This window comes from Hyperolius riggenbachi, chromosome 1 (genome assembly GCF_040937935.1).
Source record: "Hyperolius riggenbachi isolate aHypRig1 chromosome 1, aHypRig1.pri, whole genome shotgun sequence".
NCBI lineage: Eukaryota > Metazoa > Chordata > Amphibia > Anura > Hyperoliidae > Hyperolius > Hyperolius riggenbachi.
Genome location: NC_090646.1, coordinates 404,183,191 through 404,211,133, shown reverse-complemented (window position 1 = coordinate 404,211,133; position 27,943 = coordinate 404,183,191). Strand labels below are relative to the sequence as shown.

The following is a 27,943-nucleotide window of genomic DNA, read 5'->3' as shown; positions in this document are numbered from 1 at the left end:
ATTCCTATTGCCGACAGTCAGCTGCTGTCAGTTGACTGTGGATAACGTTAAACTGTGCAATGCAAACAAAAAATGATCCTGGGAAAATCCGCAGTCATTTTCTACAGATGCCGGTGTGAACCCTCCTTTCAAGAAAGTATATTTTATTTCAATTTAACACTTAATGCATTTCAGATGCAATGAACCCAAAATAAAACTTAAAAATGCCTGGCAAAACTTAAAGCACTGTGCCATAGCTAGATTTTGTTTTATAAATGAGAGAGGAAAATCATTAAGCAATAAACAGACTGGGATTTATCCGGCCTTTCAAAGGATGAATATATAAAACCTGAAGAGTTAACACAAAAGAACAATTTGGATAATCTGATTATATCTGTATATAGTGTCTCTGCACATTAATAAGATCCAGAGAATATGCCAAAACACCAACCAACTGAATCTGTTTCATAGATGCATTCATATAAATCTGTTTAGCATTTGATTTATGTACATCTTTCATCCACTTAAAATACAATAACATAAGCTTTAAATTATTCAGGCCAGATATGTTTAAATCTAATGCATATGCTTATTCCTGATGTTTCAAATACAATCCAGGTTACATTATTCTTTTGAGAAATAACCCCCCTCCCACCCAAAAAAGAAAAAGACAAATAATCAGCTGAACTAATAAACTACACGATTTTATATTTTAAATGAGTGCAAATGTATTTCCATTTGTAGCAAGTCATCTTTATTGATTTTCCTAATTGCAGTAGGCTAGTTATTTTACTAAACCTTACACTTCCTTCTCTCAAGATTCAACTCTGTACAAAAAGGTAAAAACAGTTCAGTCCCTGCAGCTTTCCTGCTGCCCCGTGTGACCAATTATATTTAGATTTTCAGGCATGTGATCAATCGCTCTCCAGATTTTTGGAGTCATGCTATTCTACAGCACAGTGCTGTATGTGTCATTGCTACACTTCTTAAGGCCTGTACACACACCTGACTAAAGTGTCTGATAACAACCATCTCAGTCAATAGTCAGGTGTTTGTACAGCAGTCGCTGAAACAACCATCTCAGTCAATAGTCAGGTGTTTGTACAGCAGTCGCTGACCCCGATCTCAACCCATGGGCAATCAACTCACCTTCACAATGGCTGATTTCATCGTCTGCACTGCTCCCCTGCCAGCCACATGATGCCACACACACGCCACTCCATCAACAGTCCGTACCCTCCCACCAAGCAACAGAATGCATTGTCAGCTACACAGCTGACACGCGTCTGTAAAGACGGGCCAGAGATGTCGCCCAAGGGCAGTGTTTCTCAAACCTGTCCTCTTGACTTTACAATGGTGCATGTTTTCCAGGCAATCTCCCCTATACACACCTAGGTGGATTCTATGTAGCTGAGACACTAAGTACCCCACCTGTGCGTAGGTGAGGTTGTCTGCAAAACATGCACTGTTCTGGGTCACGAGGACAAGTTTGAGAAACACTGCCCTAGGGGATTGAGTCCCCATCCCCCATTGGCGATATAAGTCAAGAGATGTGTACGCACCTTTACACAAGAATGAACTGTACGCAGTTAACATAGAAGCAATTCTTCCCTTGCTGCATGGAGGGGCAGAGGCTGAGTACGACACAGGTCCTGCAGCATTTCTGAGGCGATTCAGCCTCAATGTTAAGTATAGTTTAGTGTAAAATTGCTTTGAAAAGCGCTAGAACAGAGTGATTTTCAATGCGTTTTTGTTACAGAAGCTGTTCAGTTCCAACACTACTGTAACAAAAAATAAAAAACGCTACACCAAAATGCTCCAAAAATCATTAGGTATAACTAGAAAATCGCTAGGCACATGCCGAGAATCGGCCTGAATAATCACTTCTAAAAGTGCTGAGCGTTTGCGATTATGCTAGTGCTTTTAGGTGTGCACTGGCCCTAAGACGTAACTTCTTTGGCAGGAAAGTGGAGGTGGGTGTCAGTGTCTTTGGCAGCCTTTAAAATGAGTTGATCAGCTACTGCTTGATTTAACTGTGTAGCATGACATATTCTCACAGGAGGAGGTTGAGTCAGAAGACCTTTTGAACGGTAGCAGCTACAGTTCACTTTCATTGTGCTTTATATAACATGGGCTTCTTCTGTGAGAAGGACTCCTGCAGACTAAGCATCGATAAAAAACGCTAATGGCTGCAAAGCACCAGGGTTCACAGAAGGAAATGGAAGCCCTGTGGCAATTTTGTAATGTCTGCAGTTTTTTTTTATAGATTACAGTTACATTTATGAAGCATAAAGTACCATGGAATTCATCTTAATTTTTTCATTCTCAATATTTTGTGAGCTAACTATGGTGTACTATACTGTTTAAAACAGGCCTCGGTCTTATATACCATTATCACCCATATTCAATTAACTTTTTTAACCAGCCACTGTTCCGATTAAGAGAAAACCACATGACTGCATGTAATTTTTACACAATATTCTGCCTGCACATTGTAGATCAGGTGAGATATCAATGCTCTGCACTTACAGTGGGGTGCGAAAGTTTGGCCAACCTTGTTAATCATCATGATTTTCTTGTATAAATCGTTGTTTGTTTCGATAAAAAATGTCAGTTAAATATATCATATAGGAGACACACACAGTGGTGTTTGAGAAATGAAATGGTGTTTATTGGATTTACAGAAAGTGTGCAATAATTGTTTAAACAAAATTAGGTAGGTCTGGGGACTAAGATGGCCATTCCAGAACGTTGTACTTGTTCCTCTGCATGAATGCCTTAGTGGATTTTGAGCAGTGTTTAGAGTTGTTGTCTTGTTGAAAGATCCAGCCCCAGTGCAGCTTCAGCGTTGACACTGCTTCCTGGACATTTGACTCCAGAATCTGCTGATACTGAGTGGAATACCTGCGTCCCTCAACTTTGACAAGATTCCCAGTCCCTGCACTGGCCACACAGCCCCACAGCATGATGGAACCACCACATTTTACTGTAGGTAACAGGTGTTTTTCTTGGAATGCTGTGTTCTTTTTCCTCCATGTATAAGGCCCCAATAACTCAATTTTAGTTTCAGCAGTCCACAGCACCTTATTCCAAAATGAAGCTAGCATGTCCAAATGTGCCTTAGCATACCTTAAGCGTCTCTGTTTGTGCTGTGGGTGGAAAAAAGGCTTCCTCTGCATCACTCTAGCATACAGCATCTCCTTGTGTAAAGTGCGCCAATGGTTGAACGATGCACAGTGACTCCATCTGCAGCAAGATGATGTTGTAGGCCTTTGGTGCTGTTCTGTGGGTTGACTCTGACTGTTCTCACCATTCGTCGCTTCTGTTTATCCGAGATTTTTCTTGGTCTGCCACTTCGAGCCTTAACTTGAACTGAGCCTGTGGTCTTCCATTTCCTCAGTATGTCCCTAACTGTGGAAACAGACAGCTGAAATCTCTGAGATAGCTTTCTGTATCCTTCCCCTAAACCATGATGGTGAACAATCTTTGTCTTCAGGTCATTTGAGAGTTGTTTTGGGACCCCCATGTTGCTACTCTTTAGAGAACATTTAAAGAGGAGGAAAACTTAAAATTGACCCCCTTAAATAGTCTTTCTCATAATTGGATCCACCTGTGTATGTAGGTCAGGGGTCACTGAGCTTACCAAGCCAATTTGAGTTCCAATAATTAGTTCTAAAGCAATGACAATAGTGCCCAAATGTATGCACCTGCCTAATGTTGTTTAAATAATGATTGCACACTTTATGTAAATCCAATAAACTTCATTTCACTTCTCAAATATCACTGTGTCTGTCTCCTATATGATATATGTAACTGACATTTTTTATCGTAACAACCAACGATTTATACAGGAAAATCATGAGGATTAACAAGGTTGCCCAAACTTTCACACCCCACTGTATTTATTCCTTTCTGTAAAAGCCCCTACTGCTTCCTGGACAAATCAGAAGCATGAATGGTTATGCAGAGAGTAATGATAGGAACTGATTTATACATCACATGTATGTGACTAAAAAGGCATTATGCTAGTGTACAGCTGTTGCAAGTTTTTGCAGAAAAAAGGCTCTTGAAGGAGGTAAATCAATAATGAATTACAACTCCATCGTTGATCAGGAGAAAATAACAGACTTTTTATTTTTATTATCTATCTATCTATCTATCTATCTATCTATCTATCTATCTATCTATCTATCTATCCTGTTACAATGCAGTTATTGGTGTATGTTTCCTTTGGTATTCTGAAAGGACACACATGGTTTGCATAATTTCCTAGTATTCATATGTATCTAAAGATATATTGTATACTATAAAAAAGTAAAACTGTACCTCAGGTGTCACTAGTCTCCAGACTTGGTATAGTAAATACATCAGATGAAGGGGATATGCCCCGAAACATGTCGTGTATTACTGGGATTTGATAAAACGCAAGTTTGAAGCCAATTGAGTGCCTCCTTCGTATTTACTACATTGAACCGTGTGTGGAGTGGTGACCCACAGAGGGATTGTGCACCGGCAACATAGACCTGACTAGGCCTATTCCACAGGGACTCGCTGTAGTTTGCTTGTTCCAGACTTGGTATAGCCTGTGCCAACCCTTCAGCAGGTCCACTAGACCTGCACTCAATGTAGTAATGCAAAAAATAGGAGCTGGCACACAAAATGACTTGCAAACAATAGTGTATTGGAGCAATAGGACATTACATGTTTCGGCGTAGCCCTTGAAGGGCTACACCCAAAAACATAAAGTGCCCTGTTGTTTCAAAACACTTTTGTTTGCAAGCTGTTTTGTGTGCTGTTTCTTATTTTTTGCACATAATACAAAACGATCTTAGTTGAAAAAATAATGAATGCTAAAAGAAACATTCACAGAACGTTATCCCTTGCCAAGCATACTCACCTGTATCCATCAATAAAACTTGCATTGATATAGTCAGAGCCCTCCACACCCCGGATTGGCTGTAGACATACCCTCGTGGACTCATATGGCATAATATTAACAAGGCGATTTTTGAATTTATTACATGGAAGATTGGCACTGATAAACCGTGATGTGTGAGCTTTAGAACTGGCGAGGCGCTGTAAAAAGCAAGAAAAAAAACATCAGTTGCTGAGATCTGGCTAATGCACCAAAAAGGTTAAACACGATTGATGGCAAATATTTAGGAATATTAACTAAGGTGTAATGTTAATTTAAATAATATAATAAATAAATACTAATGCAATACATGAAGCATAGATAAAATTAAACACTAAATATACAGTGTATATTGAAAAAGCATATGTACAGAAATATACATCTCTTCAGTTGTTATCCACCATCATCAGATTAACATTTTCAAAGTTATATTTGCAAAATAAATCCATATCTAAGTAACTCTTCTGTAGGTTTTAACCTCCATCAATAATTGTTGTTTTTGAGACAATGGCTATCATTCATAAAGCATTCCCGCATGCGGAAATGCGTAATACCGCTGACTTTACCGACCACGGAGCAAGTTCTGCATTCATAAAGCCTCTTTCCGCATGCGGAGCTGACATTCCCGTGCAGAGTGACAACGTACCGCCTTGTGCGGCTTTGATACGCAGTTATCCAGAAAAAGTAGCAAAAGGTTCATTCATAAACATTTCCGCATAGCGGTATGCGGAAGGGGATTACCGACCCCCTGGATGTAGCGGGAAGCTTGCGGAGTACATGTAAGTGAATGGGACGGACGTCCCACACATCAGCAGAGAGAGCACCGCATGGAGGGACTCGACCAGCTTTTCTGTTTCCGCATGCCTACCGCCCGCCTGCCAACACCATGCTCCAGAAAACCTCCGCACTGCTACCGCCCCAGGCACAAAGTTTATGAATTACCACCCAGAAGGCACAACTACCGACGGCGGTATTCTCCCGCACGGGTTCCCCTTACCGACAGCTTGTTCATGAATGATAGCCTTTGAGACTGTACAATGTATGGCATACAAGAAATATAGCTTCATCCTTATCAGTAGTATTTAGCTGAATTCAAAGTTCTGTTCTTGAACAAAAAAGCTTAAGTAATGACCTCATAATCAGATAAAGCTGGGTAGATGTCCCAAAGCTTTTAATTGCATTTATTTAGCAATGCCTAATTTGTATGTAATACAAAAACATGTATAAAAATTACATAAAAATATTATCCAATAAAAACTTAAGACTGATGAAGCGTTAAAATAATGGGTTTATACATGTCACCAAATGATAAATGCATATTACATGTCTTGGATTCTAGAATCACTGTGGAATCTAGCCAATCTTTCAGCTAGGCCTCAGTCAATCTCAGTAGAGCTTCTGGATCAATTTGAGGAAGTGCTCTTTAAAAAGAAGAGGCAGCCGCTATGCATGGCTTATATAGCAGTGTGCGTTGCTATGTAAGGTGCCTTCCTTAGTTACGTGCATCGATTACATAGCAACACCCATAAACTAAATGCAGGTAGTCCTGTGAAGTATCACGACCGCGATACTTCACTAGCGGCTGCTACTATGTTATTTAACATACTTACTATAATAACTATAGTTTCTGGTCTTTAAGGGGCCAGAGACTGCTGGTACTGAAGTAGTTAAGTAAGGGATGAAAGCAAATTAAGGTATTGGACATATCATTTGCACACATGCAGCAAAGGTAATAATGTAAATTTGTACGTGTAGATTAGCCAAAGGTAGAAAAGTAAGCCACACTAAGGCCCCGTTCACACTGCACGCGTTTCCAGCCGCGTTTTGGAAACGCGTGCAGGTGGCCGACACGCACGACATCAGACATTGCATAGAGTGCAATGTCTGATGTTCACACTGCATGCGTTCCGGACCTGTGCGGTCCGGAAACGCATGCTGCACGCATTTTTTGTAAAAACGCATGGCTGTCCCATTCACTTTTCAGTGATGGGATCAGCCACGCAACGCATACGAACGCGGATGGCGTGCGTTCGTACGCGTTGCGGTCCGCATGCGTTGCGGTCTGCGTTCTGCAGTCTGAACGGGGCCTAACACTTAGGGCTTGATTCACAAACCCGTGCTAAATGTTAGCACGGGCGTGCTAAACAGTTAGCACGTGAAGTGCTGTTCGCTGACTTTTTGCGCGCGGAAAGTGCCGCGACCGCGCAATCGCGGACATTTGCGCGCGGTAACGCAGACTTTTCCATGCAAAAGTCCGCGTTATCGCACGCAAATGTCCATGATCGTGGCACTTTGCGCGCGCAAATGTGAGCGGCACTTCACGTGCTAACTTTAGCACGCCTATGTTAACAGTTAGCACGGGTTTGTGAATCAAGCCCTTAGTGTGAAACTAACAGCAAATGAAGATTGTTTAACTTTTGGAAGGGGTAATGTGCTAGCGGATAAATTGTTCTTCAGTGAATATACTGTGAATCATAGAGCAGTAATTTTGACATTCAACCCTTTGTAATTAGACCCTAGAGGATGATTTGTTTGGCTGCTATGGGTTACTAATATTGCATGCTAAAACAGACATAAGATTTGCATTTACATTTCTGTGAAACTATGTTGGCAATTTGAATTTTGTTTTTTTTTATCTCCAGGTTATCATTAAGCTGATTTAAAATCATGCAGACTGTACCTTAAATTCTAACTCCATCCCTGTGACGTTTTCTCCAGTCTCTATCTGTGTCAGCTTCTGAATATATGCATACAGGTTTCTAGCTGGCACTTCAGTATTTCCACATGTCACTGCCTCTAGCAGTGCATCATGGATAAAGATATATTGGTCCTCTGTTTGAACCATGTAATTTCTCTGAGCTCTCATTAAAGTTACATGACCATAAATATCTACAGTCTTTTCATGCCGTATCCTCTCCAGCATGGCATCTATTACGATGAAGCAGCCCGTCCTTCCCACTCCAGCGCTAGAAAGGTGAAAGAGGGAAATTATGTTAAAAAGCTGTTCAGTAAATAACAGACCAACAGTATCAAAGTACAAATACATTACATTGCTTTATAACCAAATAGGTGTCAGGTCCCAAGGTGCAACTTTGTCTAGGCTGGTTGGTGATCATTGTATCAGAGAACACTCCCCCCGACAAGGTTATCATTAAAGCGGATCTCCAGCATGAAACAAAAGATCCTGCAGCCTCCCTGTAGTAGAAAGTTATAGTTACCTGAGAATCCTTGTCCCGTGAAGCCCTACCAAAGACCCCTGAATCACCCAACGTCCAGTGTGTGGCTCCGCCTCCCCTCAATCCAGGGAGAAAACCGCCAAGCTATTTACTGCAGTAAATAGCTTGGCATTTTTCTCCCTGGAGAGGGGGAGGCGGAGCAAGGAGCTGGAAGTCAGATGATGCGGTGTCTTTGGGACTGCTTCGCGGGACAAGGCTTCTCAGGTAACTATAACTTTCTATTACAGGGAGGCTGCAGGATCTTTTGTTTGATGCTGGAGATCTGCTTTAATGTCCTACAAAGACTATTCCAGTAGGCATGATTTCCAAGAACCCCACTGTTCCACTTTGATTCTACTGTCCCAAAAGTATTCTGAATTTTGATTGTCCCAGTTTTATTAGTGAATAATATAGATTTTAGTTTTCTATTGAGCGCTGGTTGGATAATTATTGCCATTTTGATTCTGCTAAAAATTGTGTTTGTAGGTCATCTTGAAGAAGCAACATATCTTTCTGTGAATAAGCTAGCCAATTTCTCACATTCAATTCATATTTTAAATGCTACCTATTTGGAATATCTATAATGTCTTTATTGCTGTGTTATTTTAATCAGCACTGTTGCTTACGAATGACTCATACAGACTTACTAACTAAAGACATCAAAAGAATCAGCGCGTGTTTACTGCAGGGGTTAAAGTGAACCTCCGGACTAAAAATCTACTCAGCAGAACTGAAAAGGCTTGCTGTTTCTTTAACAGTTTCACAGCATCAGAACTTTGTTTTTCTTACCAAAGCATAATTTTTAGCTGCATTATTAGCTAAGCTCCACCCATCAAAGAAAACTGCCCGGGCTTTTTTCCCTGATGCTGTGCAAAGCATGATGGGATTTCCTATGTTGTTATTCACGTTGCCTAGCAACTGGGAGGGTTGATCAGGACACAGGACAATTGGAACTGTGTCTCATGCTCCCTGTCACCTCCTTTCAACCAAAAAGATGGCTTCCCTCATGAAATCAAACATTTGCCTGTTCTTTTAAAACAGGGTGGGTAAGAGATTATATTACCTATCTATTTTAATTAACATAACTAATGGAACTTAATGACAGTATGTTTGTTTAGGCTGAAGTTCCTCTTTAAGGACTCTTTAAAGGGATGAAAAATATGGATACAGCCTTCAACAGTGAGTTAAAATGAAGAACCTTGTAAACTCGGACGATGACCTGTGCCCTGCTAATCACTCCAGGAGATATCGTCAGTTGCTCCCATTTGAATTATTTCAGTCAATCATTGCTTTCACCCCTAGGATATTAATTTTCACAATAAAAAAACACAGAACACATGCATTGCAGCCCTTTAAGTGTGCTGTGTTATAGGGCCAATGACCAGCTCCTCAAACATATATGACAAATACTATAAATATGCAGTGCTATAGGGTGACCAACTAGTTCCTAAGATAAATATGACAGACCTATAAAAAAAATCATAATGTCTTTTGATTTAGTATAATCTGAGTATGACAAGTCCTGTGAATATGCAGTGTTATAGGACAGGGCTTCCCAACCCTGTCTTCAAATACCACCCACAGCGTATGCTTTGTGGAAATTCACAGAGATAGTTAAAAGGAACCCAAGGTGTGAGACATATGGAAGCTGCCAAATGTATTTCCTTTTAAACAATTCCAGTTACCTGGCAGGCCTGCTGATTTTACTGGTTAGTGGGGTCTAAATCACACACCTGAAATAAGCATGCAGCTAATATTGTCAGATTTGTCATAGACATCTGATCTGCATGCTTGTTCAGGGTCTATGGCTTAAAGTATTAGAGGCAGAGGCTCAGCAGGACAGATAGGCAATGTGCATTATTTAAAAGGAAATAAACATGTGAGCCTCCATATCCCTCTCACCTTGGGTTACCTTTAATCAGCTCTGCTGATACACTAATTACCTTACCTGTAAATGTTTGTGGTTTTCTGCAAAACATGCACTGTTGGTAATTGAGGTTCAGGGTTGGGAAGCCTTGCTATAGGACATCCAACTAGCTCCTTAAGACATATGTGACAAGACCTCTAAATATGCAGTGCTACAGGGAAACCGACCAGTCCCTTAGACATATATGACATATACAGCAGATATGCAGTGCTTTCGGACAAATGACCAGCTCCTTTAATTTAGTATGACAACTCTTGAAATTATGCATTGCTATAGGGCAACTGACCAGCCCCTTCACTTGTAAATATGTAGTTCTATTGTACACCTAACCTGTTCATTAGATGTAATATGACAAGTCCTATAAAAATATACAATGCTTATGGTGACTGACCAGCTCCTCACTGGCGCATTTAGATGGGTATTCCGGTGGCCTGGAATCTCCCCTGTGACTCCTGTATCTTTAAAGAAAAAATTCCATCATTCTAGTGGCACACGCTAAAATCCAGCGTCTTCCTCCTCCCTCTCTCTGTCCGTCCAATCAGTGAGCCGCTACTACGTCTCTTCAGCTGTTCAGAGCGTGAGAAAGGCAACCTCAGCACAGCATTCATCTGCATCCAGATTACAGTGAGTCAGCTGTCAGAAGCCCAGTGTTTTGACCCCATGGTGACCCTGCTCTCTCCACAGTCCTGCCATTAATCTCCCAGATAATGCATGTCATTAGTGGAGGGGGCAGCGACTGGCTATATATACACGGGGATCTAACTATATACACTGGCTATATGCAGGGGGATCTGGCTATATACACTGGCTATATACAGGGGAGATCTGGTTATATATACACTGGCTATATGCAGGGGGATCTGGCTACATACACTGGCTAAATACAGGGGGTATATTGCTACATACAGCGGGATCTGACTATATACACTGGCTATATGCAGGGGGATCTGGCTATATACACTGGCTATATGCAGGGGATCTGGCTATATACAGTGGGTATATGGCTACATACAGGGGGATCTGGCTATATACATTGGCTATATATACAGGGGGATCTGACTATATACACTGTCTATATGCAGGGGATCTGGATACATACACTGGCTATATACAGGGAGTATATGGCTACATACATGGGGATCTGGCTATATACACTGGCTATATATACAAGGGGATCTGACTATATACATTGGCTGTATGCAGGGGGATCTGGCCATATACACTGGCTATATGCAGGGGGATCTGGCTATATAAACACTGGTTATATACTGGGGATCTGGCTATATACACTGGCTATATATACACTGGCTATATACAGGGAGGATCTGGCTATATACAGGGGAAATATGACTATATACACTGGCTATATACAGGGGGATCTTCCTATATACAGTAGCTATATACAGGGGGGGATCTGGCTATATACAGGGGGATCTGGCTATATACATTGGCTATATACAAGGAAGATCTACCTATATACACTGGCTATATACAGGGGGAATCTGGCTATATACAAGGGGGATCTGGCTATATACTCTGGCTATATACAAGGAAGATCTGACTATATACACTGGCTATATACAAGGGGGATCTGACTATATACACTGGCTATATACAAGGAAGATCTGGGTATATACACTGGCTATATATACAAGGGGATCTGACTATATACATTGGCTGTATGCAGGGGGATCTGACTATATACACTGGCTATATACAAGGAAGATCTGGCTATATACACTGGCTATATATACAAGGGGATCTGACTATATACACTGGCTATATGCAGGGGGATCTGGCTATATAAACACTGGTTATATACTGGGGATCTGGCTATATACACTGGCTATATACAGGGAGGATCTGGCTATATACAGGGGAAATATGACTATATACACTGGCTATATACAGGGGAGATCTTCCTATATACAGTAGCTATATACAGGGTGGGATCTGGCTATATACAGGGGGATCTGGCTACATACAAGGAAGATCTAACTATATACACTGGCTATATACAGGGGGAATCTGGCTATATACCCTGGCTATATACAAGGAAGATCTGGCTATATACACTGGCTATATACAAGGGGGATCTGACTATATACACTGGCTATATACAAGGAAGATCTGGCTATATACACTGGCTATATACAAGGGGGATCTGGCGAAGGGGGAATGTACTGAACGGGGAGTCATCCGGCTATATACTATAAATGGGGATCATGTGGTTGCCTATCCTAACTGGGGGGTCATCTAGCTACCTATACTGTAAATGGGGGAGGGGAGCCTCCTCTGGCTACCTGTGCGATAAATGGGGGGTCATCTGGTCACCTATACTAAAGGGGGGGGAGGTTATTTGGTTATCCATAATAAAGGGGGGTTATCTGGCTACCTAATCACTGCCACATTATATATATTTTGGCGAAACACTACTGCATCATTTGTATTTGACTGCATGTTTAGAGTGTTTGAAAAAAGGATGATGAAATGAAAAGTTCCCATTTTCCCATTGCTATTAGTGCACATATACGAAAACATACATTTTATAGCACCTAACTTTTGCTTAATCTTGAACCCTGCTTTAGGAAAAGGTTTGTGCTTGCAGAAAAAGCAAAACGTATCGTTTCCTGCATGTGCTCTTTTGTGTAGCTCATACAATACCATCCCTTGTACAAATTGCTGAAATGTGCTGTTTCAAGAACCAGAATTCAGTGTGAGAAATGGTTAACCACCCAGCAATACTATAGCCATCAATTAAAGTAGAAAAGAAATACATTAGAGCTGCATTGTTGAGTTTTAGCTTTCTGATATCAGAAAATGATGGGTTAAAGTTGATGTTCTGCAGTAATTAAAAAAACCCTTGCTTGTGTGTGCTCTACTATGGAACATGTTTTGGAGAGAGAGCGTCCCTCAATTACCATCATTGGAACTTCAATGGCATTTAATATGAATCCTGATGGTCGGAGAACAGGAAAAGGGACAATAAGGAAAAAATGAATAGGGTTTCTAACGTTCCTTTATTCTACAATAAAGTGATTTAATTGATGATTGCATCACCTCCTGAGTCCTGTCAGGACAGGTAGTGACTGAAATTCTCTGTATTAACAAACTAAGGAGTAAGTCCAGTTGCATATTGGAAAAAGTTCAATCACTCACAGCCTTTTATCAGATGCTGGTTACCAATTGTAAGATCAGTTGATTTCTGATTGGTTGCAAAGGCTTCTTTATACTTAATTTCTCTACGAGCTAAAATGTCTTTTATATTTTCTTGTAAAGCTTTCTTCATTAAAAGAAACCTGAAGTGAGAGGGGGTATGGAAGCTATCCTATTTATTTCCTGTCAAAGTGGACCTGAACTCTTGGGCAGAAGGAAAACAGAGGAATGCATCCTGTATGTATTTAGAGAGTTTAGCTATTTAATTCTGCCTCATTTGTGTCTAATCACAAGTTGTAATTTGATCTCTTCTGTGTCACCTGACTGCCATGGCAGATAAGCTCATTTGAAAGCACAGGATATTAACAATATGTCTGCTTCCATGAATCAGGAAGCAGAAACAGTGCAGATTTATTTTAGGATTTGTATCAGCTCTAACAAAGAAATGTTTTTTGTTTAAAGGTTGTTATGCTGTTGCACATCTTTTACAGCAGAGAGGACGTTCTGAGTTCAGGTCCGCTTTAACAATACCAGTTGCCTTGCAGTATTCTCTTTGGCTGCCGTAGTGTCTGCATCACAAAGCTGAAACATCAGTAACAGTTGAGGCATCTAATTACATTTATGTTTGCTAAAGAATGTTTCTCCTTCGTATGTCAGTGTATATAAACTGTGTTTTTCAGTATTTGTCAGGAACCAGTCCGACGAAGGCTTTTTATAAGCCGAAAGCTCACTGTTTATCCATCTCTAAGTTAGCCAATAAATGGTATCATCCTGATTCAAAACTCATAGCTGAAACAAACATGCAGTTAATCCAATTAGAAACACATGATCTGCAGCATGCTTGTTCAGGGTCAATAGCAAAAAGTATTAAAGAGGCGCTGTTAGGTATAGGGTCTCAGAGAAAATAAACACATATATCAGTAGCTAAACATTGGCTGTACTTACATTACATATGCATTTCACTGTCCACGTTTGGATTTCACAGAATCTTTATATAGTATTTGCAGAGAATGATGCTCCTGACAGCTCATGGCAGGTTGCATGTTTGTCTGTCTCCTATGAAGCCAAATGTGTCCTCATGTCCTGCCTGCTTCCTGATGATTCACTCACACAAAAGATCGGTAATGTAAAACACTACTGTGCAGTGAATATTAATTAGCCATGTGGCTAGGAACAATAGCGGACTCCTGCAGTGTACTCTGCCGGGAGTTTTTTCAGTGCTGTGGGCTGCTGCTTTTGTAACACGAGCCCTGTAACTTATCACTAGCAGCCGAGGGGAGGGCCCCAGAATGCTTTGCTGTATGGTATGCGGCTCTCGGCTTCTTAAGAGCTTGGGTCTAACAGCTTTGCTGATAAGCACACATCAAAACTAAGAGAGATTTTTAACTTCAGTAGTGCCTTTTTGGCTTCCTTCTAAACTGTTTAACACAGGAGAATAGAGGTTTAAATTAGCTTTTGCAGCCTGACAGTTACTCTTTAAAGGCAGAGATCAGCAGGACAGCCAAGCACTTTGCATAAATATATTAGCTTCCATATTCCTCTTATTTCAGCTGTGCTTTAAAGCCCAGGGTTCATTACTATAAATGCAGGGAGGGGAGTCAGTAAAACCTCACATCCACTACCACTCACGCATCCATCAACCTCACCCTCCAAATAAACCCTGCTAACCGCTCTCCCACATGTCCCTTGATTTTGTCACTAGATTTAATAAAAGTGATTTGCTTTTTCTTTATTTTGACTAAGGCTTTGCAGGCAGTTCAGCATCCCATCTGCCGGCCACAAGCACCATTTAGGTGCAATTATAAAACAGCTGAGTGGCAGAGTTTCTAACACCACCGCGTGTCAAGTGATGACAAGGGTAGTGTTACAAATGCACCTATAATTGCACCTAAATGGTACTTGTTACCTGTAACATATTGCATCTGAGCATGTTTGCAGCCACATTAAAATGTGTTTCCATGGGGGGGGGGGGTCGCTGACAAGCTACTGCTTGTTTTTAAAACCTCTTATACTTACTGTATCTTATCAACCTCAACATCTATCATGTTCAATAGTCACCAGTTTGCCATCATTTATATATTTTTTTTTTACTGTCTGGCTGTTCCAAATTAAATGTAATATACATCAACACGCCTGCAGACAGCAGCTCCCAAAGACTTTGAACACCAGCCAAATGTCTTTACAAATAACTCAACAGAGTCCTAATAATCTATGCATCGTATTCTAATAAGCAATCTCAATTTCCACAAAAAAATTGAAGAGAAACATTCTCATGTCAGCAGTAACTTGTCAAAAGATGCACAGGTAATGGGCTATTAAGATGCTCACAGCTTTTCTTGGGCATTAATTATCTATTAGATCTTCATAAAACATATGGCCAGGAATTTGTTAATCAGACAGAACTACATGCAGAAATGACATCTTTTTTTAACTAGAACTTTCAAAGCTAAATACTACTTTGTGTTACTTGCCCACTAAAGAGAATAATCAAACGATAACAGGCACAGAAAGAGAATAGCATCTTAATTAAGTGCAGATCCTCCGAGTGCTTTAATATGAATTCACACAAGTCGGCGTCATAATTAAGACTGCTTGGTACAGCCATGAAAATGCTAACAGATACCTTTGCTAATGGCTTCAAAGAGATTTCATGTAATAAGATGTGACATACCAGCATGACATTTACACTTTTGCCGCAGTAACCCAGAAATGGCATTAGTCATTGTTATCTGATCATTAAGAGAGAAAACCACAGGGATTGTGGTTTTAAATTACGGTTTCTTAACATAGTAATCGTTTTAACAAGTTGACTTACTAAAGTCTGGTATGCAGAGAAATGACTCAATCTTTAGCAATTATATGACATTGTTCTCTAAACTAGACACGGTGCTTTGTCAACTGTCATGTGCACAGCAAGCATTATAAATATGGATGCTGCCTTGGCACAATGTTTAAAGGAGTGTTTTATAGAGACTTGCAATGTTTTATATAGTATTGTAGAATGAAGATGTGCATGTGTGAAATCATGGACAAGTCAGTATACTGTACATATCATTGAAAGGTATGGTTTTGATGGTATGGCTGTTTAAAGTCTACACCCTTTGTTTTTTCTCTTTGCTGTACATAGTCAAAATAACACACATCTGTAATAACTTACCTGTCCTGGGCATGAAATATGTATTTACATTAACCATTCCTGTGCATTGTGAACGCTGAAATTGATTGTGATAGGCAGATTAAGGCTCAGCTCCAAATTGAGCCTTTTTCCATGGAGATCAATTATCCTCGGACATGTCAAAGGGTCTTCAGTTATCTATAGGATCCGTTCATCCATTGTGTACGTTGCAGTAGCAGAATGCAAAATCTTGTTCAGCTCAACTTTTTACGGACGCCACACAGTAACAGACACTAATGGAGACCAAAATGGAAGTGGGCAGATACTACATCAGATCCACTGGGACGTTCCACATTGGCAATGTGGCATAGTGTGGACCAAGCCAAAGTCGTGCAAGATGGGACTTTGCATTTCACTACCAGGGACACAATGGGCTTGATTCACTAAGACAAATAGCATGCCTTATCAAAGTTAGCGTGCCTTATCAAAGTTAGCATGCCTTATCAAAGTTAGCATGCCTTATCAAAGTTAACGTGCCTTATCAGAATAGCATAGCGAGTGCTATGAATCCGCAGGGGCTCAGGACGGGACGAGTGTCATTGCCAATTAGCAGGCATACGTTTGCTATGCTACTCTGATAAGGCATGTTAACTTTGATAAGGCGTGTTAAATTTGATAAGGCATGTTATTTGTCTCAGTGAATCAAGCCCAATGTAATACTTCAAAATGGACATGTCAAAATTAATCCTATGGATAACATGGGATCAGTCGACATGTCTGTTTTTCCATTGATCTTCTTTGTGGAAAACGGTCAAATTTGATGGCTGGTGTGAATCTGAAAGTGGGTGTTGGTAGAATTTGCCAGTGTAGGTGATCATGCTTGTTTGGGAGGGGGATGACGACAAATATTTAGACCAAGAACGGGAGGAAGAGGGAGCATGATAGACTTATGTTTTGGGGGAAGGAGAGAATACTTTTTAAAACCATAGGATTATAGGCTTAGGAACCGAAGACCAAAAAGTCAACCATTCAGCTGCAGGGAAACCCAGTGAAAGCTCCAGAGAAAAATAAACAAGGCCAAGCTATTAAAGTCAAATTTACCAAGGATGAAATTACACTTACACAACCATGGAAATGTTTTGCCCTTCTTAAGTCATCTAAAGTTCTTCCTTATACAGCTTTGATAAGTTCTTCCTTCCTTATAAACGTGAGTATTGATTATCTTTTAAAACATATGTTCTTTACAGTGTCTATGCTTATGCTGTTTATACAAACCACAGGTAGTCTGAACCCTGTCAAGCTGTCAGTTGAAGAACTACATTCCATCAAGTAAGCCCCACAGATCATTATAGTAAGAATCACCCATTCCATTCAAAAAGCCGCAAATTTTACATACCGGTAAATCACATTTTCTAAACTATGTTTTGCTATTCATGTTGTCAACACTTAAGTGAAAAACAATCCCTAGTCTGTCAATGCCTGTCAAACATGTTCAACCATCCATCATAATCTGTCAGAGTATGTAAGTATGGATTTTGTTGAATACTGTGGATGGACTATATTTAACTTAAGGAACACACAGAATAACATTATAATGCTCCTAGAGGTAATTTAGGGCAACACACCTTAAAAAGAAATACCTTAATGCAATCACAGAAGCAAATAAAGTTATTTCATGTAGACTTTGTATTGTGTCTATATGGACTATTCAGGTAGTCAAAAGAAATGGCTTCACTGGCAGAACTACTTCTGTAATACTTGATTGCCATGAATGTTTGATGTATTCAATAAAATTGAAATACATGTTTACAACTCCATTACTAATGAGGTCCCTTAGACCCTAAAGCAGTAAACTGTTTTTAATGGCGCTGCTGCAGTAGGGGTGATCGTGGCAGGACCAACTACTTGGCTACTCCCCAGCCTGCACTTATTGCCCTTGGCCAATCAGGCCTGGCTAATCAGCTCATGTGTTTCAATACAAGCTTGTTCATCATGTGCTATGTGGACCGCTGAGAGGCTACCTCTGTATATCAATATGCTCTGATTAACCATTTAAGCTTCCTGGACGTAAAAGTTACATCAAGGAGGCCATGTGCGCTCCCGCGGCCGATTCATGCACATGCACGCGTGCTCCCGGCCGCAGATCGTTAGCCCAGGAATCAATCAATCGGGACATGGTGCCCAATGATTGATTTCTCTCCCCTGCAGAAAAAGCGACAGTTTCTCTCGGAAGCCCCACTTTTTCTGCCTCTTGCGTCCCCCTACGTCGCTCTAAGCGTGCATGTTACGCTTAGAGTGATGTCAAGTAAACAAACTCATGGCTGCCATCTTGTGGCCAAAAAGTAAAACTACATCTAAATGTAAAAAAAAAATAAAAATACACATATATTTATATAAAAAAATATTATTTCCATCCAACCCTCCCAAAAACACCCACATAAAATGTTTAATCAAAAAAAAAAATTACAATAATAATAAAAAAAAAAACAACACGTAAATATTTATATATTATAACTATAATGGCCGAAAACTAAGAAATAATGATTTTTTTCAGTTTTTTTCTTATTCTTCCTGTTAAAATGCATTTACAGTAAAGTGGCTCTTAGCAAAATGTACCCCCCAAAGAAAGCCTAATTGGTGGCGGAAAAAAACAAGATATAGATCAGTTTATTGTAATAAGTAATGATACATTTATAGGCTAATGAATGGGAGGTGAACATTGCTCAGATGCATAAAGTGAAAACGACTGAATGTGAAGTGGTTAAGCAATCAGAAAGCCTGGAGGACAACCAGGATATGGATTTTACTGTGGCCATTTCAATTGCAGATCAGGGCTTTCGCTCTGATGTATATTTTCATATTAGAAAATATTCATGGAATTTCAGTGGAAATCCCACAAAAAAGAACATGTTGATTTTTCCATGCAAAATTAATTTAGACAATTTTGAGAATCTACAAAGATGCGGACATTTACACAATACTTTGGTAAGCCATGACCTAAACATAAAAATGTTCTTGCCCAAAAGTTGCATCTTTTGTGATGCAGCCCCCAGCTCTGGAACCAAATCAAATCAAAGGGGTTTTGTCACAATATGCACACTACAAAGATATAAAGATAATTTCTATGCATTTCAAATATTAAACTATGTAAAGTAACATGTGGCTGGATGTTTTAACATGCATACACAATCGCCTGTATGTTTTCTTCAGTAAATAATCTCAGATTGTTCCAGTAGAAGTACCAGCAAACTGAAAGCCAATAAGGAGTGAATATTTTATTTTACCACAGCAATGCTGCTTTATCAGGGTGTCCAGAAAGACTGTCCCTCTAAGTAGGAATGGTCAGAAATGCTGATTTCCGATTCTGACATAATTCCGCATTCCGAGAAACATCTTTCTGATTTCTGAGTAAATCGGAATTTCTGATTTCTGCAGGATGGCTTGGGAGCTCCATTAGCCAGTGTGCTAGTCGCATTATTGACCTGAGGAAGTGGGTGGGTAGCTCACGAAACGCATCGTCTTTCATTGTGCAATTAAAAAAATTCTCTGAACACAAGCTTAGACGTCCCTTTCTAGGTAAGCAATTTCATACCTTCCTTTTAAACTTTTTTTAATTATTTTATATTTATTGGATGTCTTTTACCCTTGTCGTTACATCTGTATTACCCTCTCTGGAGGTGTTGAGACGATGGACTAATTTTTTAAGAGTGAGCAGCCAGTCTACAGAGACCTGCCACTTATCCAAGTGTGGGACAGGAGTTCCCCACATGCATTGAAGGTGGTTGCTATCAGGCAAAGCGGGTTTTTGAGTACCGCATTTCTACTCCGAAATTACCCTTTTCCTGCTTGAAAAAATAGTACACTATATTGGGCTCCTGTCATTCTCTTGAACATATTTTTCTTATCAAGGTCACTTAATTTTTTTTTGCAGAATCCACTATTTTATGAGGTTGTATGGTATTATGTGTAACCCCCATTTCCGACTGACAACCACGGTACACTTCCAAATCCACCGATTAGCTTAATTGTTAAGAGTCTTGAGATTGGCCTAAAAATGTTGAGTCTTGGTACTTGGTATTCCGTGGAATTTCAATTTCCATCGTACAATACTGATTCTATGATTGGCCTTATACTTCCAAGTCATATGATTGGTCTACATATTTTGAGTCTTGGTACTTATTGTTCTGTGGAATTCTGATTTCTGCAGTACAATACTGAAACTCTGATTGGCCCAAAACTTCAGAGTCCTATAACTGGTCTAAAGATTTTGAATCTTGGTACTTGTTGATCTGTGGAATTCTGATTCTGTGGTACAATACTGAATCTCTTATTGGACCAATATTTCCAAGGCCTGTGATTGGCCTAAAAATTCAGAATCTTAATAATGCGGTATTCTGCAGAATTCTGACTTTGGCACTCCGAATTCTGAATACCCAGTCTCGGTAACGCAGTATTCCGCATAATTCTGATTTCCGAACTCTGAATACCGATCTCTGCCATGGAAAGCCGATTTCCAATCAGGAACTCGGAGATTGAAGATACAAGGAATGCTACAGCTCGTTCCTAACCCTAAAGTCTATGCAAACTCTCAGATGCCCTGGTTATTCCTTCAGGATCATGTGTTATGTTCGAATAGGTATATGGGTAAGTAGCAGAAAGGTTTGCCCATGAAACAAAAGCCTACCTATATCGATACCAGATCATGCAACTGCTATGGTGGCCAACTTCACAGGTCCCCCTAACTTTACAATTAATTGAGCAAGTGAACAAATAAGAAAGCAAAACAATGTATGCATCAGTAAAATTAAGGTATTCAAGATTTTAGGAAATACATAAGTATATAGCATTTTGGACAAAAATCACTAAATAAATTCAACTGAAGCTAAATAGCCAGTCTATACTTCTTTCTTGCAAGGCGTAAGAAGTGGAGTAAATCTGTCTGTGTTGTGTTGTCAAAGGGTTTGTCCATATGACCTTGCCTCCCCCTAAATAAATTAGTATTTGTGCAAAACAACACTGATCACATGACCTAGATACAGGAGATATAAATGAACATAGTGCTAGCTTTAGCTTAGTAACAGATGTGAGCATTTTTCTGTCACTGTATGTGACAAACTTATCATTCTCATTTTATTTATCCAATAAACTTCCCCAACTAGCCTCATAATATCCTTTGAGTCCCATAAGTCATAAATCACTTACATTTCATTTGAGCTTTGCTGTCAATCAGAAGTGTACTTCCTCCACACTTGCAATGGGATTTTCCCTTGAGGTGCATTTACTGCTAATGTAAACTGGGACTGGTGGGTTTATTTATTACATTTTAAAGACTGCCCCTGTCCAATGCTAAAAGATCTGTCTGACGATCTCAGAGGAAAGCCGTTGTTATGATAAGTTTCTCCTTATTTACTTTGCTTCTATATTTATTTTTAAAGCCTGATCCAACCGCCAGCTGCTGTTAATTTGGTTACTACATTTTAAGTGGTGTTACTTTTATGCAATTTAATCCAGTTGAATAATTCCACGATAATTATTCTTGTTTAAAATAATGACTTGCTTTTTGGTTGCAACCCAAAATATTTTCAATCCCAATTGAGCATGACCTGTTTCAGTATACTGTATCTACCTCGAGTCTATGTGTAAGGGATATAGGTACAGCTGGGAAAGCTCAGTGCTAACCCTGTCCAGATCCTCATTATTGGGTTATAAAACATTTTACATTTCCTGCAGATGGCTGAATTCTTTTCTGTACCAGTAATGCTCATTCAGAATTCATTATGGACAGCTGCTGGCTTTGATATAACAGAATTGCTAGTACAGAAAACTCTACAGCAGTTGCTCAGATCCCTTCTTCCTTATCTGAACGCACTATAAGTAAACAAAGGCCCACTGATGCAGTGTGTGCCCACAAATAAAGTAACTCATTACATGAATTCATGCAGATGAAATGGCTTAGCCTACATCTAATAAAGCTAAACAGAAAAAGAGAAAGCAGATGCTATAGGACTGTCACTAAACTGCTATGGTATTCATCTGACAAGATCTCTTTTAGTAACATAACTCCCCCTTTTCCCTCCCACACCAACACTTTCTCCTTACAATTTTTATTATGGGAGCAAAGCAGGTCTTGGCTATCGCAGCTAGAAGCAGTCTCTGTACATTTGGTTAACATCAATCAAGAGTGGGGATGACACAGTCCTTTTCCAGGAAGCTTTGGCCCTCATAATCAGTACTAAAAAAGTGTTTGCATCGAAACTGTACCCAGAAGACCACCAGCTTTACATCAAATTAAAGACTGCATCAGCCGTTTTTACTTTGTTTCAGCTGAACATGTCAATGGAAAACAAAGGTGAAGAGCTTGGAAAAACATTGCTAGGCCCAGTGCACACCAAAAACCTCTAGCAGATCCTCAAAACGCTAGAGGTTTTTGAAGCAGATTTCAGAGCGATTCTAGGCATGTTTAGAGACGTTTTCTAAACATGTCTAGCGGTTTTGGGAGCGTTTTTGTGTAGCAGATTACAAATATTGTTACAGTTAAGCTGTTACTGAACAGCTTCTGTAACAAAAATGCCTGGAAAACCGCTCTGATCTAACGTTTTTCAAAACAGTTTTCCACTTTCCTATACTTTAACATTGAGGCAGAAACGCCTCAGAAATCTACAAAATGCTGCAGCCCCTGAGTTTGCGTTTGTGAAAAAAAAAGACCAGCTCTGGTGTGCATCGTCCCATTCACTTTCAATAGCCAAGCGGTTTTCCCCCTGCAAGCGGTTTAAAAAAACGCTGCAGAACCGCTCTGGTGTGCACCAGCCCGTAAAGTGATCTCTAAAAAGACATCGCCTTTGAAAATTAGTGGCTAATAAGTTCCCATTTCTTTCTTTTCTGTTTTTTCTTTTTTTGCTATTCACATTCCTGAGCAGGTTCTGTGCACTTCATGTCACAGTGAGGATAAATCTCCAGGAAGACAAGAAAAAAACCCAAAAAACAGAGGTTCTAATCTTTCCCACAAATTGTAAAATAAACATGTTTGGCGTTTAACTTTAATTTTTAAATCTGAAGGGGATTCTATGTCTTACATGTTAGAGCTTAGAAATATTTGTATAGGTAACCTCAGATATAAGATACTTGTCTTCCAATTTTGCTTGCTTTGGTGGGATTGAATATCTATCAGGATGTATGTAGGGTACCACTGACCCTAACAGACACTCAGCAAACCTAAAATAAGGATTGTAACACATCTGACTGCCTGCCTTTACACATACAAACAAAAACAAAACAAGTACCGTATTTTTCGGACTATAAGACGCACTTTTTCTCCCCCAAAAGTGGGGAGAAAAAGTCACTGCGTCTTATAGTCCGAATGTGCAGCCAGATGCCCCCCACAAGCAGGTGCAGAATGTATCGGAAGCCCTCACCTATTCAGCCGCGGGCTCCGAGTCCTGCATCCTGCTTCCTTATACACTGTGCACTGGCTTTGCCTCCTTTCCTGGACACCGCAGACGCTCCAGCTCCAAGAGGCACCCGGTCCTTGCAATTGATTGATGTCCCCGCTGCTTGGCCAGGACATCTCGGCTCCTGAGTAGAGTTGGGCCGAACGGTTCGCCGGCGAACCTGGTTCGCGCGAACCTAGGTGGTTCGCGTGCGGGTACCGCACGCGAACTTTATTGCGGAAAAGTTCGCCCCATTGCGGTTCGCCCCATAATGCACTGAGGGTCAACTTTGACCCTCTACATCACAGTCAGCAGGCCCAGTGTAGCCAATTAGGCTACACTAGCCCCTGGAGCCCCACCCCCCCTTATATAGGCAGGCAGCGGCGGCCGTGGCCACTCGTGTGCCTGCATTAGTTAGAGTAGGGCGAGCTACTGCAGTCTCTCATAGGGAAAGATTAGTTAGCCTTAGCTTGTCCCTGGCTGCATACCTGTTCATTGATCCTGCCACTGCATACCTGTTCATTGATCCTGCCACTGCATACCTGTTCAGTGATCCTGCCACTGCATACCTGTTCATTGATCCTGCCACTGCATACCTGTTCATTGATCCTGCCACTGCATACCTGTTCATTGATCCTGCCACTGCATACCTGTTCATTGATCCTGCCACTGCATACCTGTTCATTGATCCTGCCACTGCATACCTGTTCATTGATCCTGCCACTGCATACCTGTTCAGTGATCCTGCCACTGCATACCTGTTCATTGATCCTGCCACTGCATACCTGTTCTGTGAACCCACCACTGCATACCTGTTCTGTTCAGTGGACCCGCCACTGTATACCTGTTTAGTGAACCCGCCACTGCATACCTGTTCTGTTCAGTGGACCCGCCACTGTATACCTGTTCAGTGGACCCGCCACTGCATACCTGTTCTGTTCAGTGAACCCGCCACTGCATACCTGTTCTGTTCAGTGGAGTTTGGTGTGTCAGTGTGAAGCAGTACCTTAATTACACTCCCTGATTGATGTATACACATGCAAGATGTTTTAAAGCACTTTAGGCCTGTCATTTAGCATTCAATGTGATTTCTGCCCTTAAAACGCTGCTTTGCGTCAAATCCAGATTTTTCCCGGTGACTTTTGGCGTGTATCCCACTCCGCCATGCCCCCCTCCAGGTGTTAGACCCCTTGAAACATCTTTTCCATCACTTTTGTGGCCAGCATAATTTTTTTTTTTTTTCAAAGTTCGCATCCCCATTGAAGTCTATTGCGGTTCGCGAACTTTAACGCGAACCGAACCTTCCGCGAAAGTTCGCGAACCCGGTTCGCGAACCTAAAATCGGAGGTTCGGCCCAACTCTACTCCTGAGTCACGCAAGAGCTGAGTCCAGCTAACGGCTCCATCACTGGCTCCAGTCTCCGCCACCGATGTCCTTCCTGCGCTTCCGCCGCTGCTACTTGGACCAGGACATCGGCGGCTATGTCACGTGGGCCATTAGCTAGAGCTGCCCACGTGACTCCGCCTCCCGTAGCGGCTTTTTCCGGCTCCAGTCATCACCACCGATGTCCCTTCTGCCTTTCCGCCGCTGTTACCGGGACCAGGACATCGGCGGCTATGTCACGTGGGCCATTAGCTAGCGCTGCCCACGTGACTCCGCCTCCCGCAGCGGCTTTTTCCGGCTCCAGTCTTAACCACCGATGTCCCTTCTGCCCTTCCGCGCTGTTACCAGAACATCGGCGGCTATGCCACGTGGGCCATTAGCTAGCGCTGCCCACGTGACTCCATCTCTGGCTCCAGACTTCACCACCGATGTCCCTTCTGCCGCTGCTACTGGGACCAGGACATCGGCGGCTATGTAACGTGGGCCATCAGCTAAGCTGCCCACATGAGTCTGCTCCCACAGAGGGTCCAGCTCCAGAGCTTCAAAAGACATCAGGTCCTTGCCAGGAATGTCCCAGCTGCTCTACCAGGATATCGGTGGCTCTCAGTCACGTGGGCTATTAGCTGGAGCTGCCCGCACATCTCCAGCTCCTGCAGAGGCTCCAGGAGGGATTCAGTCTCTGCCACCGATGTCCCTGCTGTTGTCCTTGCTGTTCTATTACCACTTCCTTGACCCAGGAGAAGACAGAACAGGACACCGCCACTCTGGGCCAGACTGCAGGGGACCCTGGATGCCATCCCTATTGCCAGTAGCCCAGGATCCTGGCAGAACACCTCTCCCCTAGGATTGGTAAACATGAAAACTGCATTTGTAGGTAGTGGAGGCATTCTAGCTTAGAGTAGGTAGCGGGGGCATTTTTAGCTAGTGTAGGTAGTGGGGGTATTGTTGCTTAGTATAGGTTAGTGGGGAGTATTGTTGTTTAGTGTAGGTTAGTGGGTCAGCAAGAGTTAGTTAGTGTAGCTGGTGGGGCAGCAAGAGTTAATGTAAGGTAGTTAGTTTAGCTAGTGGAGCAGCAAGGGTTAGTGTAGCTGGGTAGTGTAGCTCAGGTAGAGACAGTTTAGGGGAAAAGGTCCATAAGATGCCCCTGGACCATGGACGCACCAGGTTTAGTATATTTTTTTTCCCGATTTTTACCCTCTAAACCTAGGTGCGTCTTATAGTCCGGAGCGTCTTATAGTCCGAAAAATACGGTACATTCTAGAGTGAAGATTAATTTTGGTACTTCAAAAAACGATGCAGATTAGATCCAAGAAAATATTTGTAAACTGAATGTATGCTCTGCAGTACTAGTAACTCCATACACATGCCTGCATTTGCCAATTATGAGCTGAGAAGGGATTTTGAGATTAATTCATCACTGATATGTACTTAAGCTCTGACTGACTCAGAATAGGGAGCAATGAAGAATTGGTGTGATCAAGGCAGCCTAAATTGAATCTGTCTACTATTAAGAGACAAAAGTATTCAACCTGTTGCTAGCATATAGGTCCATAGTAGGGATACAGGTTGCAAAAAGGTAAGAAAAACAGCAGTTGAGAAAAAAAAAATGTTGCATGCAGTGACAAATGTAGTCCTAGATTATAAACAAACAATATTCACGATAAACAATTTGCACTCCACTTGTGTACTACGAACTATGTATAATCATTTAGCTGGCTACTACTTAGCTAAATTGTATTAATTCTCACTATAATCTCATATGATATACACTTTTACCACCCAATTACAGACAATGTTCAAAAAACACAGTCCAAGTTTGCTGGATCACACATGTCCTCCACCCTCAGTGCATCGGGGCACTGTCTCAAACATTCTTGTCCAATCATTTGTTGTCCTAAAGCATACTTGGGCTTTAAATGGTGGGAAATAATTAGACCTGTTTAATGACAGTTTTGTGGTACATCTTACCTGCAGTGGACAACCATCGGGCCAGCGTCTGGAGGATTACACGTTTTCACTCTTCTTAAGAATGCTAGGAAAGGTGTTGGGTGTTCTGGCACACCATGATCTGGCCAGGCGGTAAACTGGAACTGCCTGACTTCTCGCTTTTCACTTGATCCATTCTGTTAAACAAAACTTTGGTTTTAGAACAATGCTTTTCAATCATCTGTAGGAAGTATAAAATGTTTTTTGTACCACCGAGTCTAATCCACAAAATGGTGTTAGGATCTTGCCGGGATTAATGTATGATTAAATTAATTTTACAATTCAATTCTACACGTTTCCTGGCATTTAGTAAAATGTCTGTAATTCAGTAAGGGTTTTTAGACTGAAAATGTGTATTTTTATGGATAGCATGTTTTGCATGTATGTCACTAAGCAACAGTTCCATAACCTCCATAATTATAGGCTTTTCAGCTGGCAATTATTCAAAACAAAACATTAATTCCTACATTACTTAGAGAAAGAAATAAAACTCAAAATAATTTATTATTACTATTTTTTTTAATAACAAGCATCCAAAAGTATAGCGCAGCATTGTCCAGCACCAGCAGCAAAGAGGTACACTCTCATGAAAAACACAAATTAATTTGATATAAAGGCATAGAAACTATATTAACTTTTGACATCAATGTTATGATCGGATGATGAATTGAAAGCCCAACTAATCTCAAAACTAAACAAGGCTTATGAAGACTTTAAACTTTACTGTGGGCTGATAGCATACATTAAGTTTAGCAAGCATTATACACATTGCTAAATGAGCTTTATGCTTCTAGCATAACTCATATAATGAACATAACATACTGTATTTGTTGCACCTAA

The 27,943-nt window shown here is 40.9% G+C and overlaps 1 protein-coding gene across 39 annotated transcripts in view; it reads right to left on the bottom strand.

Moving 5' to 3' along the window:
- PTPRD (protein tyrosine phosphatase receptor type D) overlaps positions 1–27,943 on the bottom strand; it is a 382,778-nt gene that overhangs the window by 28,017 nt on the left and 326,818 nt on the right. For all 39 annotated transcript variants that reach the window (XM_068235008.1, XM_068235101.1, XM_068235030.1 and 36 more), the window contains 3 exons: positions 27,086–27,240; positions 7,575–7,860; positions 4,877–5,055 (listed from right to left, as the gene is read on the bottom strand). In XM_068235008.1, the coding sequence (XP_068091109.1) occupies positions 4,877–5,055; positions 7,575–7,860; positions 27,086–27,240 (620 nt within the window). The remainder of the gene's footprint in view (positions 1–4,876; positions 5,056–7,574; positions 7,861–27,085; positions 27,241–27,943) is intronic.